The sequence below is a fragment of the Galleria mellonella genome, unplaced genomic scaffold (genome assembly GCF_026898425.1).
Source record: "Galleria mellonella isolate WM207_F2 unplaced genomic scaffold, CSIRO_AGI_GalMel_v1 utg173, whole genome shotgun sequence".
Taxonomy (NCBI): domain Eukaryota; kingdom Metazoa; phylum Arthropoda; class Insecta; order Lepidoptera; family Pyralidae; genus Galleria; species Galleria mellonella.
The window spans coordinates 4,737,276-4,763,184 of NW_026442016.1; the positions used below are offsets into that span (position 1 = coordinate 4,737,276).

Genomic DNA, 25,909 nt, shown 5'->3' on the forward strand with positions numbered 1-25,909 from the left:
TGATTGTAACAACTCTATAATATAATGTAATGTAATAATAGATAAGCTAGTGCTTATTTTTTAACTATTATTACTAATCGTCTGCATGTGGCGCCCTCTTGTATTAAAAGTTTCTGGGCCATCTTCTTTGTACAGAAAGGCCTCTGACATGACTTATTGGATGACGAAAACTACAAAAATCTTTCATCAAAATAAGTTTTTATCTATTTTTGCCTATAATTGTCTAATGCATACCCCTCTATTGCCTACATCGTATTTGGCTAAGGAATCAATGTAAATAATTCAGAAGCACCGTTTATAATTTATCTATTTCTAAAATTTCAATTTGATGTCATAACGAAATCTTTACTCTAAGGGTAAATATGAGCTAAATTTCTAATAGATTTATGTCAAAACTTTCATAAAAGTTTGTATAGTAATTTCACGATACTATAAAATTAAAATATTATATTAAGAGATAGGTCTAGAGAAATGAAACCTCAGAATCCACACCAATAACAATATTTTACAACTATCTACTATTATTACAAAAGCGAAAGTTTCTGAAGATGAAGAGATGGATAGATATTTGTTACTTTTCGTTTTATGCATTTATCTCTGTGGTTTCATTGATTCCCACGAGCAAAGCTAAGTGATACAATTAGTTATATATAAATGTACAATATACCCAGTCCAACTTGCCATAGAATCAATAAAGAGTTACATCAAAATCAAAGTCGACATTACTACTTTGAAAAGTACGGGAGTCCCCAGATAAGACTTTTTGTTTTCTATCTTTATTCGTAATTATTTTAATGGACGAAAATTAAATATCAACTTCACCTGCAGTACACACTGGCGTTGCCAGAAGATAGGTGAGTATGAAGCCAATGGAATTTGCCCTCCCAGACGAATTTAACTATAATGAAATACGGTGGTTTCCAGGAGGAACATTAGACCAAAAACCTAATAGTAACATTCGGTTCTTAGACGTCATCACTAACAATTCAACATTCTATCAACAATCAACATTTCCAATATTCAATAACAGCCGGTTACTAACATAGCTTGAACATAACATAGCAGAACAGCCAATAAAAAAAGAAACAACTATCCTTGTCTTTGTCTTTTGTATAATATTGTCATAAGCTAAAACGAGACACGCCTAGTATTTATTTGAAATAAATCAAAATTATAGTAAGACGTTTCATAAGAAGAAATTCTCTTTGAAAAGCGAATTTTAATTAGATCGTGTTATCTATTGTTTAGTTGATTATCCTATCTTGCTCATACCCATTTAATAGACTGTGGTTAAAACGAGAAGCACTTAGTACTATAACTCGAAATATATAAAATTGTAATCTTACAAGAACTATTATCATCTTTGAAAAGTGACAAGTATTTCTAGTCATATTATGAGTTATCTGTTAAATATATGTTAGATATGTCTAATCTAGTACTCATATTTATATGTTATTTCGTTTCTAATGGACCATGGTTGAAAAAATAACACTTTATAATTTATTCATGACTCTTAATTTATACCTGCCACATGAACTAAACCAAATACTAAACTAGGGTCGCCAGATAGACCACCTTGGGAAATCCTAATATCGATGAATACAGTAAAAACCTTTGATGTCTATAATAATAACATTATTTTTTTTTCTTTTAAAGTTAGTCCTTTTACGCTGTTTTTATTTAATTTTCTACTTTAATTCACATACATAATAATGGATTCATTATTATATGTCTGGATAAGAATATATTCTAGTATATGTGATGATTTTTACAGTTACTTAACTTTTATTATTTCTTTATTTTTTATTCTAGCAATATCGTTCGAATGTTTGTCAATGTCAAGCATTAAATAATCACTTTCAATTGTCATAGTGATGTTCATGTCAAAGAATAAGCATCAAACTTTCGTAAATTAAACATAACCTATAAACATAGGTAAGTAATGTAACCTTAACTTTTAATTTATTATTTGTTGATTTGAGATAGAGATTACAATATCAATTAATATAAACTCTAAAAATGATTGATTAATTTTTTTCATTGGAAACAGTAACATTCATAACCATGGCCGATGAAGAAGTCAATGGCGACACAGATGATATCCAACATGATAAGGATAAAACTCAAAAGAAAACTGCCAAGCACGATAGTGGTGTAGCTGATTTAGAAAAAGTCACAGATTATGCAGAGGAAAAAGAAATTTCCTCCCAAGATATATCTGGAGTAAGTATTTGGCAAATACTCATATCTTTAATGCAAGATTATTATGTTTAACAACTTAGCCTGATACATTTAACTTTATATGACATGATAACTTTTAACTAAATTCATTTATTTATTTATTTATATTTTATTATACACACTGATAATACATAAAACATAATCAATGAATGAAAGGAAAAAGCATTCTAAATTGATTTGTTTAAGCAAAGATATAACTATGCTGATTCATTATATGATTTGGATATTAATAAGACCTTAAACCCAAATCAATTTAATGTGATCAGAGTAAACCAAGAGAAGATTCTCCAGCTCTGATATACATTTAAAATGTGAAAATAAATAATATAAAGATAGTATGTCAAGGCAGACAGTGGCCTTTTGCAATTGGTTTTTTCTAAATACCAACTTCATAAGGAACTTGGAAACAAGATAGATAAAGTAAAAATGGATATTTTTTTTATACTACTTTGAATGACAAACAAACTGATGGCCCATCTGATGGAAAGTGGTAACCATTGCCTATAGTCCTGAGCAGTACCAACGAACGGGGCAGAGGTACCCAAGCAATCGACTTTTGTACAAAGTCTCCCTCTGGTATATATACATATAATAGCATAATGTTTTCTCTTATCTATCTTTACTAATCTTTCATAATAAAATTCCATAACTATACACTCCCACAATCATAATCAGTGAATCTTGTCCATAAAAAATATGTATGTAGTTTAAAACTTAATGCTCTGGTGGTGGGTTATATTAAGTTTATATGATGAGCACTGAACATAACTTTTTAGAATTTACCTCATATTCATATTATTGTATGTCTAGTAAATAAATAAAAAAATAAAAACTGTAACTATGTATGATTTATGAAAATTAATCTAATAATAATGATAAATATCAATGGAGAAACATTGAATGGCTGGAAATATATAAAATTACAAAACTACTATAGAATAAGGGCATGTAAAAGTATCGTTTTGTATTTCTTTTATTTTTCATCTAATAAAATTCCTTAACATTATATTTACTACTTTAAATATTAAACAAGTTAACCTGGTGATTTGCTTGTTTCATGTTCCAAGTAATATAAGGCAGATTTATAGTAAGTGGTAATTATCAGCTATAACAAACATCACCATGAACATCATGTTGTCATGGACATCATAGTCTGCATTACCATTCCTGAGGACTAGCATATTATGGCTGTGTACCTTGTATACCCTGCCTTTGCCTGCCATATCCCACCCTTCAAACTGAAAAAACTATGCAAGCACTGTTTGTTTATTATTGAATACCAACCTAATTGAAATCCTTCAAATTTGTATTGAGATTGTGATAGTATAATTGCAGATATAAAGTTACTGTAAATTAAAATTTTCAGGCCCTCTCCTTAATTGGCGATAGAAGAAATAAGGAAGCTGCAGAGCGTCTTGAAAAGGAAAAAGAACTTCAGAAGGTATCTGTGAAGAAAGATGATATAGAATTAATTGTAAGTATTAATTTGGGATTTATTCTATTTTATTAGACATATTTACCGCTCATATAGAGATATACAGCTTAAACTGAAAGTGTAGTAAATAGAAAATGGAACCATTAGTTGGAGTTGGTAATTTAATAAAATGCAATTTTTATTAAAATACCCATATAAATGAAAATACACTTGTTTTGTTATATGGATTTTCTTTTCTTAAAACCAATTTACTTAAGTTTGAAATTTTATAATGAAAGGGTAACACTACCTGCGTTATTGGTATACACTGGCAGAGCACCAGTGGGAGATGATAAGTGATGATTAAAGCAGGTCAGTTAGGCAGTCAGGTTTCCACTGGGAACCATAGGTCGACCTAACAGGGTATATTGCTATCAATAGGACTGGTAGTCTGCATTACTAACAATCTCTCCCCCCTAACACCCGCAGTTAGGCTAATGTTCTAAGAGGGATGCTGCTGCCTATCCCTCAACCGTTAAGTTCCCTTAGTTGCCTATAATCACACCTACAGGAAAGTAAGGAATGCTCTATTCTATGCCACACGGCCACATATCACCCACTAATAATTAATATCCTACTGATGAAAATTAGTAACCATTTGGAATTTTTAAGCTTGGTTATATCTGTGGGTAAAGGTGTCCCTGACGGACTGACAGACTGACTTTCAGACAATCCCTATGAGGTTGGCATAGTCACTCCGATGTACTAAAGCCTCAACAAAAATTTGATAAAAAAAAAATTGCGTCAGTCTCTAAATTTCAAGTCTTTATTGCCTATTTGTGAAAATAATGTGTCCTTGCTTATACATTACCTAAAACAATAACATTCTCGCAAACAAATGATACCATAATAATGCCTATATTTCCTGAAATAAAATGGTTACTCTTTTATATAAGTTCCTTTTTACATATTTGATATGGTGCCCCAAAAATGCCACAAAACATATTTGTCATTGTAGGGGTTCCAGTCTAATTTAATTTAATTTTATGGATCAATTCTAATGCTCATTTCATATTTTATCTTTCAATTTCAGGTAAGAGAAATGGAAATCTCGAGAACATTAGCTGAAAGAACTCTGAGAGAGCATAGAGGAGATGTGGTAGCAGCGCTAACTACACTCACAAATTAATTAGTGTCTACTTTATTAAACTCTAAAAAATTTCTTTACTTCTGTAATATCATTACATAATAAACTTTTCCAATGGCCTGTTTATACTTTACAGTAGATCTTAAATTATTAGCTGTAATGTTTTTATGTTGTCAAGTATTAACAAAGTGTTCACATATTGATTGGTGATAAGTGATAAGTATATACACATTATACATATTTATAATTCAGCCATTATACATATTTATATTTCAGTCAGTATTTTTAATATTGTCTGTTGGGTTTTATTTTCAATTATTTAAGTGAATTTAAACTGAACTAGGTGAGCTTGTATTATGAATATCTACTAAATAACTCATAGATACCTCTTTATTTAAATAATAACAACTCTTCAGCAGAATTACGAAGTACAAGTACGAAAAATAGAGGATATTAGTGCAGGTGACTATGAGTAATGTGTAAGGTATACAATTATTTACAAAATAAAATTATGATTCTTCTTATATCATTAATTACATTATAAAACGCCATTTAATTTCACACTAAGACAAATACTTTTTTGTAAATAAATACATATAATAATAGGGTTTGTTTACTTACCATCTCTCTTTCTTCAGAGGGAAAATGTGAATTTTTGGAAAAAATGTCTTTATTGACATGAATTGGTCAACAATTAAAATGTCTCTTCCGAGCTAGATCCTACCTGCATTTTAGAAATCAGTATGTACTTCCTACAAAAATAGATCAGTAGTTATGCAATAACAGAGAATACTACTACTTATATAAGTAGGCAAATGAACAACTTGCATATATATTACATTATATATAGAAAACCTCCAGACCATTACAAACAGATGTATTCTTGAATACAAATGTCTGTGTTGTTTGATTGAATTCGTGATTATCGGATAGTGAATTGGTGTGACCACCTTGGTGGTCTAGTGGCTTAATAATTTGTAAATTATTATTTTTTAAAACGAACATTTTACAACACATTACAAACTGTTGAATCTTCAACACTAGATATTTTTATAAGTTTTCATAGATGGTAAGAACACTGATATACAATATATGTAGTACATACGAAACACCCTAGTGCTTGCTATCAAGAGCAAAATCTATACAATTATATGAAGTCTTAATTTTCCGCGGCGACGTAAATGTACTCGTGTACATATACATTCTGGCCATGACTATATTGTAGACACAGGAAAATTTAATTAGAATTTTATTTATTCGAATGAACTTAAAACTTTCTTTTTTTAATATTATATTTTTTTAATGAATGATAGCAAAATAGTAAACTCAACCTAGAGTAGTAAATCTGACGAGGCACCAGTGAGGGAGGATGATGCGGCCTGTTGTGCTAAAATAATCAAAAATTAACCTCTATGATTTTCAGGCAGGGTAACGTGAATATCGACCTCAGAGTATATTGCAATGGGTCCCCTTATCCCCGTTACAATGCCTTTCTCCGTATTTGCCGCTTAATATGTGTATTTCACATATTATTGAACTAATTGAAATTAAATTTTCACTATTAAAGCTAAATATAGATTAAAACACTTACATATTTAGAAAATATTAATTTCCTGAAAGGGTTAATTATTCTTTCAAAGCCATCTATTGTCAAGTAGTGTCATCTCTAGTTAATAAATAAAAGTAATTACGTTGTCATAAATCTAATAAATACCACATGTCTATTGTCTAATAAAGTTGTATCTACTAGACAATAGGTGGCGTAAAAAATAAAAAATATATGCATTTATTTTTTCAATGGAATGATAACCCCGCCTGCGCTAACGATATACGCTGGCTGGTCACCAATGAAAGATGATAGGTGAAAATGTAAAAGCAGGTCAATTAACCTATTGTGATGAATATATCTGGAATTCAGCACGACAGTTACCAGTGGGAACCACGTAGAGGTCGACCATTGATATTGCTGGCAGTGGGCCTGATGTTCCACATTACTAACAATCTCTTCCCCCCTATATCTATTTATTAGGACGCCAGCGTATACAGATAGCGCAGGTGAAGTTACCATTCAAATATTATTCATTAAGAAAAAAGTAAATAGCAGGAGGAAAGGATTGTTAGTAGCTATCCTAGACTCCATTGCTAGCAATATTCCTGTAATAAATATATAAATAATTATATGTATATCAGGTCGACCTCCATGCGGCTTCTCTTGGATACCATTGTTGTTTTATTTCTTATGAAATTCACCACGATGGGCTAACTGACTGCATTCATCCTCATTTATATTTACTATAATTATATTCACCGGTATCCCGTCAGCGTATACCGATAGCGCAGGCGGAATTACTAAAATATAAAAAAAAAACAAGCAAATGACTGGCCGACTTCGTTAAAAAATATTTAAAATCTAAATTTTTATACAGTTTTCATTAAAATTTTTGACTCATTTATGAGCTTTTTATGGCAGGAATATGATCCTGACGATTTTTCTTTGTCACCATATATATACTTGTAATATTTATTTAGCATATAGCAATGTTTTTAGTTTAAAACTTGAAAGCCCCTGCTGCTTAAGTAGCACCCGTCCAAAATTCCTTATTCGTGCCAATATGTCTTAGATTTAATAATTTACTTAACTTTTTATAAGGTAATAAATATGGCAAAGAAAAAATACTGCACTTGAATCGTAGAATAGTTGCATCGCTATCAATATTGGTTGATCCATACCAATAGTTCACACCAACGTTATCATGACCACCTAGTTACAGCGCCCCCCAAATAGAAGGCAATGAAAAGTAACATCTGTGTTACATTTAAAAAAAAGTCAATAGTTTATTAAATGTTCCTTAAAGTCTATTTTCTAAGTATGACTAAGGCATTTATTTCAAACATTTTAAACATTCTTAAGGTACATTTTTGAAAAACGTTAAAATATGTATTTTGATAAAAGATTTTCGAGTTGCTATAATTTCTAATTAAAAGGCAATTAAATACAGTAAGTGCAGAAGATTTTATTTCATTTGCACTGAATATAACAGTAATATTTCCTTAAGGCATACGACTTGAGCAACCATACCTTTTATACTAGCAATAAAACATGTCAAAAATTAAGGTTGCTAGCAATCGAACACTTTTAGCTATCGCACACTACATAATCACTTGTGGAGACTGTCGTTTGTAGTAGGTAAAGGGTATGTTAGAACAAATTTACCGTTTATTTGTTCTTACAAAAATAATTTGTCTAAAGGGTACAATCGACTGACCATCAAAAAATTAATCATATATATAAAGAATCAAGCATATATTTATTACTACTTACAAAACAGAAAAGAAACAGTACCCTCACTCCGTCTCTGTTTTACACGCGAAAATTAATTAAATAATAACTAGGCACTTAAAGGGTAAGTAGATAGTAAACTTAAGGTGTTTCATTTGTATTTGCTTTAACTATATCGGCGTGGGCGTGGACTTTTTCTCCCCGCTACCCGCTAAAACACATCGCGACTGCATCAAGGCATAAAATACAGAGTTGTTTTGTCATTCAAGTTTAGGCACAAAACTATGTCATAGTAAGAAATCAAAAGTGTTCGGAAATTGATAATGAAACTGAATATTATATTACCTTATACTACCTTTTGTGAAGATAAAATAAACTATTCTCAATCATTCATATATATTGAAAAAATATATATTGAATGAATGAATGGTTTATTTGATGATTGTTCACTATCACTATACTCGTGCATTGTAATACTACTTGTTGTATCTATGTGAGTTTGGTCACTACTGCCAGGTGATGTGGGAACTAATAAATCCTCTGAATGAAGGACCAGCTTAGTTACTGGTGGAACGTCTGCATATTGTATACTATTTTTATTTTTTGAGTTAAAACCAAAAATTTTTGATAACATAAGTAACAATCAGTTACGTGATTAGTTGGCTATCTCTATATCATTGGTTTAACAAATTTCAATAATCTATTTTTACCTGAACACCAGGAGCTGAGAACCAATTGGCAATTAGTGCAAATCACATGAGGAATCCAATTTTTGATTTGAAAACGTAAATCAAAAACAATGTAAATAGGCTTCTTGCATTTATTTTGTTATAGAGAAAACACGATTTAACTGAACAATTTTCTCAAATGTGCTATGAAAAATAAAAATATATTTTTTTAACTACAGTCCATTGCGTACATAAACAATATGTTATTATTGTTATATATATATATATATATATATATATATATATATATATATATATATATATATATATATATATATATATATATATATATATATATATATATATATATATATATATAAAACTGGCATTTTAGAAAAAAGAATAAAAATTTTATTAAAAAACAGAAATATATAAAAAAAATCCACGTAGTGTACCCATAAGAAGATATGTGATCCAAGCGCCAAGATTTAGCGCTTTGGTGTTTATTTGTCTGAACGAATAATTTTTAATGTTATGCGACACAAATTCCCCTTTAAAAGTCAGCGGCAGCTACAGCGCGCATCAGAGACTTCAACTTTCCAATACGTAATTTATATAAACTTATATTTTTGTATCAAAATTTTGACCAAATTTAAAATTAATATATACAGATTAAAGAAAAATATATCAGCTATAATTTCGTGTATGAATTTTCGAAATCTGTTCATCGGTTTCGACGGAGTATTGATTTTTAGAAAGCGATCGAAACTATTTTAAATTTATGTAACTTACAATTCAAATTAATTTTAAACACACAGATTGTACTTTAAGGATCGAATCTTAATTTTTTTTTTTCAGATTTTTTTATTGTTGCCGAAATCTAAAAATACGTTTTAAAATGTAGCGCCTAAACGGGACTTGTGGAAGTGTGACAACGTGTAAATTAACTATCCATTTTCAGAAAAGTTTGAATAATTTTCAATATTTGTGATTAATTATTTAAAAGTGTTTTGATAACAGACTTAATTTCAAATAAAAAATGTTAATTATACAATAAATTGCACATCAACTTATCACTCAAAGTTATACATCTCCTTCATATTTTTTTTAGATACATACTTTGTGGATGGATAATGATGGAAAGATATTTGTTAGTTTTTCACGAAGAAATTACTGAACAAATTTGAATAAAATTTGGTACGGGTAGCTTATATTTTAATTTAGTATATAAAGTTCTATATATACCGATTCAGAATACTAAAGCCGCAGGATACAGATAGTATTAAATGTTTTTAATAATTCACCGAAAAATTATACACCTGATACATTGACCGTTTACGTAGTCAAATTGTTTTTGTTTCCTATTTTTTGCCTCTTTATTTAGAATGTTAACAAAATTAAACATGATGAAACTTTAACGTAGGCTATACGAAATAAATTTTTATTTTCTTTGTAGTTATTTAATCTGTTCTATTTGCTGTTTTTGACTAACAATTACATTAAGTGTTGTCTATGTTCACTAAAATTGTTTTTGGTCATGGAAGTGTGTCTGCGCTGTGCTCCTTTTTGTTTTTATTTAATTTTATGGTGGATACCTTTTTAAGATATTGTTTATTTATTTATTTCTTTATTAGTGTTGTTTAAAATTCAGTGATTACCACCTTCAAGGAAAAAATAAAAAATTGGTGAGTTGTCTGAAATCTCGATACCTAGTTAATATTATATTTTTCTAGTCAAGGGCAATTTTTGTTGAAATATTGTCTAAAATTTTGACAAATTTAGCTTATATTTGCGTCTTAAATATCTTGTTATGTAGTTTGTTCCAATGACGTTTGTGAAGACTTGCAACCTATTCTCTATACATTTGCTTAGTATGAAGTGTAAAATACCCTTCCTTTTCAAGGATATGTTATAGTTAATTAAAAACCTGTAAAATGTACTCATACTGCTTTCAAATTATAATATTATTCCCATACTAGATTAAATTTCCAACCTAAATATAATTGCTTACCTATATACCCCTTTAACTTACCAATATATTTGTGTATATTATTGCCTGCTATTAACTCATACCTATACCTGACGAGTAGACGAATACTCAATCTTTAGATTTCATATAGGTATTTAATTCTCATGAACTTACTATTTGTATATTATGTAATCCCTAAATAACTCACTTTCATCCTGGAGATTTGTTATATTTATATGTTTTTTATCTCTTAGCTGTACTAAGATTGAAACTAATACTGCTTTCATGTGTTAATAAGTATAGTAAATTCTAATAAAAAGGCACTTTGTTAATAAAATTGCATTTAATAATATATATAATAAATTATAAAAAAAATCCAAATATATTTTTATTTATTATTTATTCAATATGTATATATCATATTAAATAGATTTTTAAAGTTTCATATACTTATACAAAATTATATGACATTTAATGATAAACATAAATACAGTGAAAATTCAATATAGTGAAAATAAAGGGACCAGGTATTTTAATGTGTTATTAAAAGTTTTTATTAAACAGAAAGTAAAAAAAAAAAAAAAAAACAAAACTAAATAAAAAAAATTACCAAAGTTATCTTTATTTGTTGTTTTTTACTATGCTAGTATTTAAATTGTATCGTATGTCATATTTTATTCATATCTTGCAATATAATTGTGTTATCTTTGTTAATAGCTGGAGAGCTACTGAACCCTCTGAGTAACGGTTTTCCTGTAATGCTAGAAATTTATAAAATTATGAGTTATGACATGTTAAAGGCAATAACTATGACTTGGCAGGCATCAGCCCTTTTATTTTTTTAATTGTAAAATAAATAAGATATAATAACTTTTTTCTGTAAGCTTAAAAATTTAATGTACTTTCTTCTGTATAGTTACAATTGGGATATGGTTTTGAGTAAGTGTTTTAGAAAAAATGTGTATAATGACAGTTGGTTTTGAATAGCATAAGACCTTGACAGGCAAGAGGAAAGATGCTAAGGGCATGCAACTAGGAGTCGTTATGTGAATGCATATAGTGTGCACATTAAATAAAAATAAAAATTATAGATACTAATATGTTCTAATTATATAATATTGCGAAATAAAATGTGCTGTATAGCTTGAATCAGTTTATATTATGTTGAAACATGTTCTACCTACATTAGTACACTTTATTATTTAAAAAAGTATAAAAGTACCCACTTCAATATATATGACAGATACAATATATTTTATTAATTATAATATAATCTACATTAGTTAACACTAATTTTCCTCATCCTTATCCCACACATCCATTTAATTTTTGACATTTTGAACACACATTTCTTGATTATTGAAAAAACCTTTTGATAGGAACTGGTTTAACTTATTCTGCAGTAATGAAATAATTTATGTTCCATACTTTATGTTGTTGGACTCTTTTATAATCTTTAATAGATGGTGAACAATATTGGTCGAAAATAATATTTATGCATGAGGCATGTGTAGCTGTTAGTATTAACATAATGTTTTTGGAAATACCACCAAATGTTTGTGAGGTATTTTTAAATGTATGCAGTAAGAAAAATCCATCGAAAATAATAAAATTAAAACATTTTGGTATTTCGTCACTGTCAATATTGGCCTTTAAAACTTCAACTATTGTTGATTTTTGAGTTTTATGTATTATTTCATCTTTATGACACAGTAACATTGGAACAATTGTAATAGGATATGATAATGTTTATTCTAAATTGATTTTATATTGCATTGACAGAGCAAGCAGGGGACCAAATGAATCACGTTGAACACAGATTTCATTAGCCTTATCATTGAATTAGATTTTTTTTTTCTTTTTTCAGAGGCAAAATTCATAATTTTCACCTGTGCAATTTTTTAACTTTTTAAAGTTTTTTATGAACTACAATTATGCAGAATCTATTTTTACTGCATGTTCTTCTAGGTCCGATAATACATCATTTTTCCTTTGTAAGCCTGTCCATTGTAAGAGATATAATTTCTGTTCTTATATTGTGACATCTAGCCCATCGCTGACGAACGAAAATAGAATTTGTAAACTGGTGTGACTCAAACCGTTTAGTCATTTGCCTGTATTAGCTTAATGCTGATATAGTATTAAATCAATTGGCTATTTAGAGAAAGATTTATCAGTTCGTTTGATTCCGAGGTATCCTTCTTGCATGAATTTTATAGTCGATGGGGGTGGTGTAAGTCCAAATTTCAACAAATTATCATGCTTTACCAACCATCGTTGATTTATAACAAAAAATATTTTTGACAATATATATTTGTACAAAAAAAAGTTTTCAATCCTTATGATTTGACTTTAACTTAACAAGATAAGTAACATAAAATTGAGCCGTTTTCCCAAAGTTCTTTTTCTACTTTTTGTGAGTCATAAGCAAATATCATTGCTTCATTTTCTATTATATTCACAAACGCTTCATCGATAAATGTAGAGAGGTTATTCTCGACATTTTCATTCATTATTATATCTTCTTTGTCAAGAAAATATTGGAAATATACGATCTTTCTCATTAGATAAACGGTCTCACTCTCGCTATATGCGTTCACGTTACGCCTCTTACTCGCACGCCCTTAGCATTTTCCCCTCGCCTGTCAAGGTCTTATGCTATTCAAAACTGCCTGTCATCATTGTACACATTTTTTCTAAAACGCTTACTCAAACCATACCTAAATTTTAACCATACAGAAGAAAGTTTATTTTACCTCCTAAACTGTGAACCTTTCGATTTACCTGGCAGGTACTTTTGCTCACTGTAATTGCTTGTAATTTTTTTGTCATAATTTACAATGAATAAAGTAAAACATATTAAATTTTTAAACTTACAGAAAAAAGTTTTTGTACCTAATTTATTTTTAAAATTTTAAAAATAAAAGGGCTGATGACGTGCAAGGCTGATGCCTGCCAGGTCATGGTTATTGCCCTTAGCGTGCCATAACTCATAATTTTACAAATTTCTGTGACAGTATAATGTTTGAAGATCAGTGAAACTAACTAAACTTTATTGGAGTTTAAATAAATATGTTTTGTTTCTCTATTGAGAGTGTCTGCAACGCTATAAAGAGTGTTTCAATACAAGAGCAATAAATAATGTAAACTAAACAAACCTTAGCAAATTCTACATTGTAAGGATTTTTTTGGTAAATAGAAGCTCGAGTTTACACTGTATTAGAAAACATTTTTTTACGCAACTTAGAATGGCACACAAACTGACTATCCACCTGATGGAAAGTGATAACTGTCACATATATCATTAGACATAACAGAGTATACTGTTTTGCCCATGATACCCCTCCCCCCCCCTCCCATTCCTGAGGACTAATGCCCTTTATACCCTGTAAATTCACTGCCATATCTTACCCTTCAAACCGAAACACAGCCATGCAAACAAAACTGCTTTTACTGCCTTTTGCTTTTATTTATCTTTATAAGTTAAAATTCATACTATTTCATAATTTTAACTACCTTGATTAATAAATTAGTTACGTTATAAAATGCATTATCTGATTGGTTTCCCTTAATCAAGGCATTATCAATGTATAAGTCATTTTCAGATCATAATATGTGTTTAACAAGTGACTCACCCTTGCTTTGTGTGTGTTTTTTTAATAAAAAAGAACATAGGCCTATAACCCATGTTCCTTGCTAAAAATGAAACTTTTTATTTATTTAGAATAATGAACATATTATATATATTAATGAATACATAAGTACCATTATTCTCATATTACTTACTAAAAAAAAAAATTAAAGTATAAACTAAAAGTATTTCATGAGAAACAAAATCACATTCTATATCTAAGTGTGTTAAAAGTTGATAATATATCAATGTCTAAAAATGTTCTATAATGGATTATTAGGAATGGGATCTAACTGCCCCATTGCTATACCCTGTCAGTTTGACGTCGATATGGTTGCCCCTGGAAATTCATTGTATTATTATAAAATTTATCACGATAGGTCAACTGACCTGCTTTATCCGCATCTATCATCTCTCTTTAGTCAGTGTATACTGATAGCGCAGGCGGGTTCACTATTTCATTTACATCCATTAAAAAAAAGGTGAAAGTGTTTTTTAAATCTGTGAATTATTTTTTGAGTTTATTCATTAGAAACGAAAAAGAAAACAAATGTTTCCTTTTTTATTACTTTAAAGATATATTAACCAAATCCCCTTATAGTTGTTAATGTGGTTACCCTCATGATTACATTGAGAAATATATATGTGTTTGTATGTATATTTACAAATATTTCAATTGGAACACTTATACATATATCTAGTGCAACATCAGCTTAGTGTGGAACTAGATGGCGCTGTGCAACAACGCCATAATAATAATAGGTATATTGGATTTGCACCATTTCTAATAACATTTTTAATATTAATAGTAAAAGTTAATACAATAATAATATTTGTTAAATATGAGACTAGTTAAAAGAAATAAAAACAGTTTTTACGAATTGTTACAGTGTTAATTAATCTTAGCAGTAATAATTATTTATATCTATGTGATAACATGATGCCAATAAGATCCAAAAATAGAAATTTTGTTATTTTTTTTCATATCATAAATGTAAAAATTAGCTTGTTTGTGGATATAAACAAAACTGTTAAGGTGCTGTAAGGTTTACAGTAACAGGTTAACCAATCACTATGACATTTGGTATTTGTATGCATACTCAATTCAATTTAATTTTTATTTAAAAACTATTAGACTTTCGATGAGAACATCTAGCAGATTTTTATATTCATATGTGCCTTTTTTAAAATGAATAATATTAACTTTTGTTTTACTTTCACTTGTGTTACTTGCTCTAATCTGAAATACATGTTTTCTTAAACCTCTCATTTTACTACTAAAATCCATATATGACAAAATTTTTCTGTCACAATTTTCTCATTGTATTGTGTCGTCATGATATTATAAAAATAAATACAACTCTTTGATGAAAAATACGTCTAACATCCCTGCAAAGGAAAAATGAAATTAATAAATATATTTTTTTTTGTTGAATTCAAATTGTCAAATGGATTTTGAAAAACAATGTAGTTATTGTATTTTTTGAAATAAATATTACGCTAATAAACTATGATTCACGCTTGTATTACAAATAAAAAAATAACGGCGATTCATCGTGATGTTTTCTTTTTTTTATTTCAAATCAATTGAATGGATTTCGTAGTCAGTCTTAGGACAAATATGTATAATGAATAATTGGCATGTATCTTAATAATAGTTACAGCGAAATAAGTAAGCTTAAAGTTTTCAATCGCTCATAAAAAGCAAAAGGAAAGTCAACCTAGTAGTTTTCTCAAAAAATATTCAATTTTATATGGAAATTTCAATTACATACATATTGTATTTATTTATGTATTTATTGTTACAACTATAAGTGTTGAAAATTAATATGGTTGGCACTGTTTTATAATCAATTTTTTTTTTATCTGAAAGATACGGTATATAGTTTTTTTTTTCAATAATTTTGATGATATGTCACCAACAACATACTTATTTCTTATTTACAACGCGTAAAAATTACGTACAATATACCTATTACGATTAATTATTTCTGTCTCACACAAATGGATTACCCATTATTTAACAAACGCGCGTTCATTACAAATATAATATAACGAACCCGTCGAGGTGACCTTCGGTACAACCTTGTATAGAAACAGAATCCTTGGACCGATTGTTAGATTTATCGGCTATAGGCCGTTATGTCAATTTGACTTTGTTATATAAATACCTACCAGAGCCTCTCCCGGGTTGAAGGGTGTTTCCGGGAACCGTTCGTAGTCCTTGAATAAGTTTTCTCTGAAGGACTTACAGGCGAATGATAAATGAAAATCTTTTCAGTTTCTGGGTCGACTCCGCCTTTGAGATGGGATGTCCTGAATACGAAATTATATTTTGTACCCTAAGTATGCTTTAATATTATCTCATAATAGTAATTTTTATCTAATAATTGGTTAATGTGTAAAATTATATATATCTATTCTAAATCACAATTGATTAAGTTATATTTTAATAATGTTAAAAAAGAACAATAAAAGAAAAATAAATGATATCCATTTGTGTGTATGTCACAAGTGCTATTCTCAGTGACAACAAATATCTAATTGAAATTGAACAAACATCTAATTGTAATGGAACATAGTTTTCAACCGAGTTCAAAAAGAAGGAGGTTCTCAATTCGGTTGTATTTCTTTTTATATGTTTATTGCCTCATAATTCCGTCAGATGTTAACCGATTTGGATTTTTTTTTAAGGAATATACTTACAGTTTGATTCCATAGACATTTTATCAAAATCGGTTCAGTAGTTTAGTTTTTAAATAAAAATAATTGGTTATGCCACTATTGAAGTCGGTTTTTTTTTTCTTTTGTGGGATACAATTATAATTATCAAACTTGAAGTTGATTTAGCTAGGTACATATATAATAGATAGTTTTAGTGTATGATTTTCTCTGCCTGCTTTGCGTGAAGATAAAAATTGTATAATAATAAACCCTCTAATAATTTTATAGTTAATAGAAATAGGTTTTGATATACAAGATTAAAATCATTAAACAAAATAGTACAAAACTAGTAACTATTGATATTTCTTATTATAATTTAAAGAATTATAATCTGACTTATGGTTAAAATATACAACAAATTAACCACAGTACTCTACATTTGTTATTCATTAGAAAATGCCACTTTAAATCTTTATATTTAATGATAATAATAATGTAGATAATTATTTAGGTGAAATTATTGTGTTTTGATGTTTTTGTTCTAGTTATATTGTTATTTGAACCTTAAGCAAGAACTTAAAGTTGGACAGCAAACGGTTTCGCATAGTGTATCAGATACGTTATCAGGCTGGTTATCGTGTTTGTCATCGGTTTACCTCGATCTAGTTCGAAACTAGCTGGTATCTAACACTCGTAATTCAATTGATATGAATGCGGAAAATATAGGTAATAGGAAATGCTATAAATTCGATTTAACCGTATATAAGACATTGCCATTCGTTATATTCGAGAACATCGTAGCCCTATGGTATATTATCTCGACATAGATCGTGAGCTCTTAGCTAATCGACACCAAAAACTATGTATGAATTTATGTTTCTGACTAATACTTCGCTGATCAGACTGATGAAATTAATTCAAATGATAACGACAGATTCATTCCTTGGCACGTTGGGTATATTAGAACCCAGCTCGGCAATTGGCACATCGAGAGTTAAGTTCGCCGCGACGGTAACAGTTTATAAATGACTCTGATACATAAGGAATTATAGTAGCGAGCATATTTACTTATTTTTGCTAGCTGCGTATTAGTGTATAAAGTATAAGTAATCTTATGTGTTAATCTAGTATGTGGTCTATATATGTACTAAATTTAACTGAAATCCGTCCAACCGTGCGCGATTGAGTAACAATCAACTAAACTTTCACATTTATATTAGTAAGATGGTAAATACGCTATAGTACAATAACATTACAGACTATAGGAATAAGAAAAAGTATATGCAGTATTTGCGGTGATTAGGTTATACATATGTGGAGTGGAAAAAAAATTAAAGGCATTTTGATGAGATAAATATATGAAATTGAAGTTCATATCATGTTATGTAATCACGTCGGTGGAACACTAGTGTAACATATTTGTCAGATCCCGGGTTGTTTTTACAATCATCTGAGAATCCAGTTTCACCTTATCGAAGAAATTAACTTCGTGCAGTAAGAAAGACATGAACGCCACGTCTTGTCCTCCTCGGTGGTGACTTTGGGATATTTTTTTATACAACTCAGGATGACAAATAAGTCGACGGCAACCTAATGGAAAATAGGAATCATCACCTATAGGATTGAACTGCAGCACGGACATCACTGTGATAGCCTCTCATACATTGCTATTTTTGAGATCTAATTCGATTATGCCTGCATACCTAATAATTTTATTGCCTTACAAACATATCCCACCCTCCAAACAGGAAAATAATGAATCACAACTGACTGGTTGTGGAAACAAAAAAAGAATAGAGACACATGCAGACAAGTTTTCTATAAAATTTTCGTTTGTTTTGAATTGGTCTGATTAGTCCCTTTATCCATCAGCTGAAAACGAAGATGAGATCCCCTATGTCTCAATAAATACAGTACTCACCTAATTCACCTCGAAGCGTTAGTTGATATAATGTATGACGTAAGATCTAGGAAGCTGAAATGAATACGTGGAATGGGTTACAATTGCTGTTTAGCTTTGATCGGTACTTACAGGTCAGTATCCCTCTGCAAGCTTTACAGTCTATAGGACGTCGACCTCATGTTGCACGCAACTCGCCTGGACGTTTGCATTGTCCCGACATCACACGCATCATAATCGTTTGGTTTTAGGGTTCCATAGTAAAATAGTATAACATAACTATTAATAATAATAATAATTTAGATATTGTTGCCAAGAGATAGTAATAATTTTTAGTATTTATTTTATATTTAGAAACACATTTGTATAAATCATCAATTTAAATCTTATATCAAATAGATTGTCATTAAAAAACCTATTTGCAGACATGGCTCCTCGGTGTGCGAGTGTGTTTTTATATTTAAAACTTTAGTATTTGATGGTTATTGCATTGACCTTTTTTATTTTACTGCGAGTCTGGGCAAACTGGTTAACTGCTCATCTAATGGATAATAGTAACTGTAATACTAAATGTGTACACTACACTATGGATTTCGTAAAATTCCATCAAAATGAGATAGATACTCCCGTGGATTAAGCCGTGTGTAAAACTAAACCTTCAGACAAAAATAACGCTTTGCTGCTTGATGGCATAAACAGGACGGTGTTTTTTTATACAACTTGTAATGAAAAGCAAGCTGACGGTAACGATAGTACCAACCTGTATTAAACGCAGATCATACATACATAGATGTACAATGTAATGCAATAACATTGTACAGCATCACAAGATATCTACGTATAAATTATCCATGAAATGTTGACTAGGACTCACACATCAGCAATGTCCATGCAGAATGACTAATAAATAGGTAATTACTTCCATTAGAAGTCACAATTACAAACAGGCTTTCTTTGTTAAGACATTCAACCACACACATAATAAAATTGCACTGTAAGTTGATATATTTAAATCATCAGACCATTGACAAGGAAAGGCTATTCTATTCCCGTTATTTTTGACACCATAAAGTAAAGAGTCAATAACACCAGACGGCTGTTGTTGAGCGGCATGAAAACAAATCGAGATACGAATAGTAATTAAACGTTTGTAATTCGGTTATGTATTGAATGAATCATGACAAGTGGTGTTGTGCAAATCAGGTTATCGATTGGTGGTGTTAGCGACACAGGCCGGGCATCGACCCTTACGGCCCGGGCGCACCAATGCACTGCATGCTATTCGCAGTGAAGCTCCTTCGGTTGATCCTATGAAATTGTCTCCTTCATAAAATTCTTAAAAGTGTGCATGTTTATGTAAAGCAGAAAGAATACATTAGCCGCATTAGTGGAAACAACCTATAAACACTTAAAATAGTTACTTCTTATGGAACCCTATAAAGTGAGAGTCTTCGCTCAGTAAGATTGACAGATAAGTATTATAATGCAAATTTTAAATGTAATTTATTAATAGCGCTTTCATAGCGAATACTAATACACCGATGGCCCTGTGGCATTTATTATTTCATGTTGTGTACGACACAACATCACGTACTAGTATTTTGTATGTATTTGAATATATGACTTTGTTGTATGTAATCTCCATGACATGGAATATGACAACCCATAACCGTACGATGTGGCGCAGGATTACTAGGAGGGCAGACTCCAAATAAAGTGGGACAATAGCCAGGAAAAAGAAGAAATTATATGTAATCTCCGAGACAAGTCAATAGATTTTAATGAAACTTTGTAAATGTGTATTTTTTGCTCCAACTTAATTTTTTTTTTTTATAACAAATGGATCTGGTTTGGATCAAACTAGTACTATATATGTATTAACTAGCGATCAAGCTTGGTTTTGCAAGGGTAGATAAAATTTTCGAAAAAAGTAGCTAGTGTTACTCTTTGGTAATGTAGGATTCTATGGGTGTTTTTTTTTTTTTAGTTGAGTAGTTTTTGAGTTTATCCATTATAAACAAACAAATCTTTCCTCTTTATAATATTAGCATAGAGGTGTAGATATGAATACTTAGTTTGATTCATAATCTTAACCCCATAATACTTGACTGTACTTACTCCCATAATAACTTCCACCATATTACACGTTCACCCGTCTCCGGTTGTCTTTTGAGGTCGTTGGGCCCATCCAGACAGGACGCCCCACTCGACTCTCCGTCGTCCTGTATACGACCTTCCTTTCCTCCGCAGCTGTCGTCACTGACTCTACAGATATAGCCGGCAAGCTACCGCCATTCATATTTGCTAATTTTAAGAGAAATTCGGGCGTGTGGCCAGTTAGTGATGCATCGAAATTTTTCGTTCCAACCATTTTTTTTTAAATACTGAAAAGAAATCTTCGTAGGTTTTTTTGTTGCATTTGGTTTTTGTACCAAATATCAATTTTAAGTCAGAGTCTCGTTCTTGGCACCAGGAAAAACATCTTAACTTCTAACTGCATTATTTTAGACAGTTAACAGATAACCTTTAGACTTTTATTTATCAGGAATGTATTTTTGGCTGCTTAGTTACTATTAAAATTTACACTGTAATAAAATATTAAATACAATACTTTTTTTAAATTTAGTTTTTAGTTTTCATTTTTTTTTCTTACTGCAAAAGATATTTTACAGAATGTAAATTTTTGAAATAATTGTATTGATAATAAGAATCAAATTTACATAAATATAGAGATATTCTTGCATAAAAACTTCTTATTAAATCTTTTATATCACGAAAATTTAGAAAACTCCTTTCTATGTGGATGTTCTTACCCCATAAGGAATCCTGCCAAAATTTAGCTACATAGGGCGAGTGGTTTTTATAAAAATCTGGACTTGCTGGACCGTATGCTTGTTTGCCACCTCAGTAGTATAAAAAAAATAGTTAATTATTACTATCCTAGAAATATTATTAATGTGAAAGTTTGTAAATATGTTTGTTAATCAATCACGTCGTAACTGCTAACGGAAATGAGTTAGAGAGCATTGTGGCCCAGTGGTATACTACTTCAACTTATAGACCGCAAAGATCTTAAGTTCGAATCAGGTCAAGAGCAAAAAATTTAGCATTTCGACTAACTCTGCAATAATGGAGAATATTAATAGCTAACCCTAGGCTTGCCTCTTGGCACGACGGATCTAATATACTGGACGAAATGTGGACATGTAAGTGTTAGATTCACCAACAGTCGAAAAATGTTTCTGACTGCATCACTAGGGATTATAGTCATAAGGATATATTTGTTTTTTATAATTTTGCAATATAGAAGTACGCCGAGTAAAGAAACTATGAAGTGCACGATATTTAGGTAAATAACTATTTTGATTATTGATATGAAAACAATATGTTTTCATTTTGAAAACAATATGTGCATCTTATGAAACTTACCAAAACATCAACACAGATTTCGATATTTTTGTCAGACTAGCAAATTGAGCAATAATGAACAACACGAATATTTTTGAGTCAACATTGTATTAAAATTGTCACATAAATAAGCCATGAAAAATCCTGTTTGGTGTTACCTCAAATTGCCTTGAGCACTTCCGTGTGCATAAATTATAAAGAGCGAATTGGCCGATGCAGTTTCGTGTAAGCATACCTATATTATTTTATAGGCATGATGGAAACTCTTCGTAATTCCTCGATATTAATGAAATAATTTAAAACTTATAATCTTGGATAAGTTCTGTTCGACAGTATATAAATGTCTATCAAATTATATGCTATATGATTATTTCTCGTTAAAGTTTACCTGTAAATCTGTAACAATGTATCTCGATTTTGAGAGGTGTCTTGGATTCGAGAGCAGAGGTCGCAACAAGACAAGAGAGGGGCTGGGTCACGATTTTTACGGGTACGGGTGCTCTCGACCCCAACTCGGTTGCTGTAAGTGTGCCACCGATGTATGTAGGTTAACATCGGACGCGCTCGATACGCCACCGCTACCGCCGATGCCGGCCACCTAACCTAGATCAGGGTGTAGAGAGATCGCTTATGAAATCTGGCGCACGTTGACTGCATAAATGAAATGTCACTTCATATGCCTATGTATGTATTTTATAAGAGGTAAATGGTAGGATACTTTATGTCAGATTTAATTTGATAATCATTAACACCAATAACGTGAAAATCGATTTCGAAAACTTTATCACGTTATTATATACAGAAATGGTAGATCTCATAGTACCGTCGTTACAGTGGTTGGTAATTAAAATACAATACGATTACTTTAATTGATTAGTTCTTATTGTATTCTTAATAAACTTACAATTTATATTCACATTATTAAGATTTATATTCATGCGGTAATATTGAGACAATAAAACGTTGCTCCCTATTTAAATGATAAAATTAGCGATTCTAGTTAGACTGGCTGGTTGTTTTATCTCAAAAATTATATCGTTTCTAATGAGAGCGTATGCCTAGATACGCAAATGGTGGGCGTATAGTGAAACTTGTGAAATAACTCGAATCCTGGTGCTCTATTCATACGCCTAATCTTTAGAAAGTATCGACCAAACGTTTTAATATTATTTGTATATATATATATATATATATATATATATATATATATATATATATATATATATATATATATATATATATATATAATGGTAGCCAGGTCTGCGCTATCGGTATACAAAAAATAAGATTAATTCCAGATGGAACCGCGTGGAGGTCGATCTGTTCTTGTTAGTGATACGATTATTAATGTCTATTTTTAACAATCCATTTTCCTTTCATTCCAGCTAACAACTATTATATATACCTCATAGATCTTACCTCATAGTTTACATGATTTTCCGGTCAAAACCAGTCGTATATATAAATAATAAAATTCTATTTTTCAATAAAGATAAAAATAAGAATTTTAAATAATGTCATATAATAATAATGATAAAATTAATAAAGTTTTATTTTAATCCAATCATTCAAATTAATGTTACTAAGTAAAAACTATTTTAACAATTTTGTAGCTAGAAAATGTAATATGCACCTTATTAATGGGTACAGTTTATTTTATAAAGTTTTAAGTAACATGTTGAGCATGGCATACTACCAGTATGTTCGTGTAACTGTGTGGTCATGTGCCATGCAAGAGCGTTCTTTCGAAGCCAGCAACGCAGATCTAGCGAAATTATGTCACGTTCTCTATGTAGTGGTTAATGTAATACAAATTGCAACAGCAGTGATGTTTCGCGTACATTATTATTCAGGTTAACCGAAAACTTAGCTACGTAGAGAGAGCGAAGCGACTTCCAAAGTGATATAATCAACACAGGCTTAGCCAATCAACATTATACTATTTTTTAGTCGTTTTTTATGATTGCTTGTATTTTTCATCTAAAGAAAATCAAGTAACTTTCTCTTATTGTAATTGAGTATTTTAAAAAATATATAGGCTTATAGTAATGTTTTAATCTTGTTAATGACCAATGATAAAGTAACATTTATTGTTAGAAAACCATTTGTTTTCAATTGTTAAGACTTTATATTACTCGTTATCTGAAACACGGTTTCTTATAATCTATCTGTTTACAAGTAGCATCTTAAATTTTAGATAACTCTTCAACGTTACTTTATTTGATTAACAAAAGGACAATAAAGATGATAATTATGTAAATCCCAAGAAATATGATCTAAATGTTTGACATGTTGGCAAATTGTTGTACGGGTATGTGCTCGTTTACACACGGTGTCGTCATTTACAAATGGCATATATTATGTAAAATAATGAATATTTTGTAAACTGATACAAAATCAAATGTCGCTGCAAATGTCATTTACAAAATGCCGTAGCTAATTATATTCATTTGTTTTAATTTTTACTACGATGCGCATAGTACTTTAAACAATAATAATATCTAAACGTAAATATCAAGTTGAAAGGAATATTATGCTGTAGAAGCCAATGAATCAACATTTTGGTTTTGGTGTTTTACTGACCTCGGGCTGTTTACATAATGACTGACTTTGTAATTGAAGAAATTTTACAAAATGCTGATTATATATTTGGGGATTCTCGTCAAAAATCTATAAAATTATTCATTTTATATTTTATGAACTTTAATGAGGACCGAATTTAAGCTATAAAATTTATGATAAAACAGAAATTACAACATAAGGCTTTGACTGTGAATTATAAAAAAATACAATAAAGAATTTTCAACATAAATTTCACAACCTCCATATTTTTAAAGCACTGAAGACTTACTTGAAGAGTTTTATTTTTCTTTGGAACTGCTATTGCTATCAATTACAAAACCGGTATAGAAATAATTTCCTCCTTACCTTTCCAATAACAATTATAAAAAAAAAATATTATGAATAATAATCTTTGCAATATACAATGCGTCATAGAATTTTAATGTTTATTGGATTGATGTTAAAAAAATATACCTTGAGAATAAAATATCCAGTCAAAGGTATCAATTAGGTTTTACGTTTCCAATAACAATCTAAAATTCTTAATATTTTCTACTGGAAATAGTGTTACAAAATCAATAGAATGAGACCTTACTAAGGGACCTTAAATCAGAAAGCACATGGCCAGTAAACGTATTCCATGAGTGTTCGTCAGCAGTTGGTTTCCTTGTCTCGATACGGCCAATTGTGCGCGCCGATTTCAAAACGAAAGTACGCGCATCTAGGACGGTGAACGTATTTCTCGCTGAGATCTCTTGCAATTTACCAGCCAGTACTTTGTGCGAGAATGTGGCATAGTCAGATTGTTAGATATTCATAACTTGCAACAGCTAGTTTTGCAAGTTTCTAATGTTGTAGATTTATTTATACGTATTTTATCTTAATGATTTACAGTACTAATCTAGATATTTGAATGTTTTTATTAGTAGAAATTTTAGGAATACTAGTGTTAATTAAACTTTTGTTATTTTTCTATGTAAAGGATTAATAATATATGTCATCTTATAGAGTAGCCTGTCTATTAT

General features: G+C 30.0%; 2 protein-coding genes across 3 annotated transcripts in view; both read left to right on the plus strand.

Annotated features, from left to right (window-relative positions):
• Positions 1–1,801: 1,801 nt before the first annotated feature.
• Positions 1,802–4,935, plus strand: LOC113515526 (huntingtin-interacting protein K). The gene is made up of 4 exons (XM_052893394.1): positions 1,802–1,935; positions 2,051–2,223; positions 3,608–3,715; positions 4,749–4,935. Exons 2-4 carry the CDS (start codon positions 2,065–2,067, stop codon positions 4,842–4,844), a joined length of 363 nt encoding a protein of 120 aa, XP_052749354.1. The 5' UTR covers positions 1,802–1,935; positions 2,051–2,064; the 3' UTR covers positions 4,845–4,935.
• Positions 4,936–10,272: 5,337 nt separating this feature from the next.
• Positions 10,273–25,909, plus strand: part of LOC113515370 (protein roadkill) — a 64,260-nt gene continuing 48,623 nt past the window's right edge. For both annotated transcript variants that reach the window (XM_031912630.2, XM_026899547.3), the window contains exon 1: positions 10,273–10,435. The gene's annotated coding sequence lies outside the window, so the exon portion shown is untranslated. The remainder of the gene's footprint in view (positions 10,436–25,909) is intronic.

Excerpts from the sequence above, each read along its gene's own strand:
- LOC113515526 (XM_052893394.1), top strand. The coding sequence starts at position 2,065 with ATGGCCGATGAAGAAGTCAATGGCGACACAGATGATATCCAACATGAT. Across the intron at positions 2,224-3,607 it reads CCTCCCAAGATATATCTGGA|GCCCTCTCCTTAATTGGCGA; the intron begins GTAAGTATTTGG and ends TAAAATTTTCAG. Across the intron at positions 3,716-4,748 it reads AAGATGATATAGAATTAATT|GTAAGAGAAATGGAAATCTC; the intron begins GTAAGTATTAAT and ends TTTCAATTTCAG.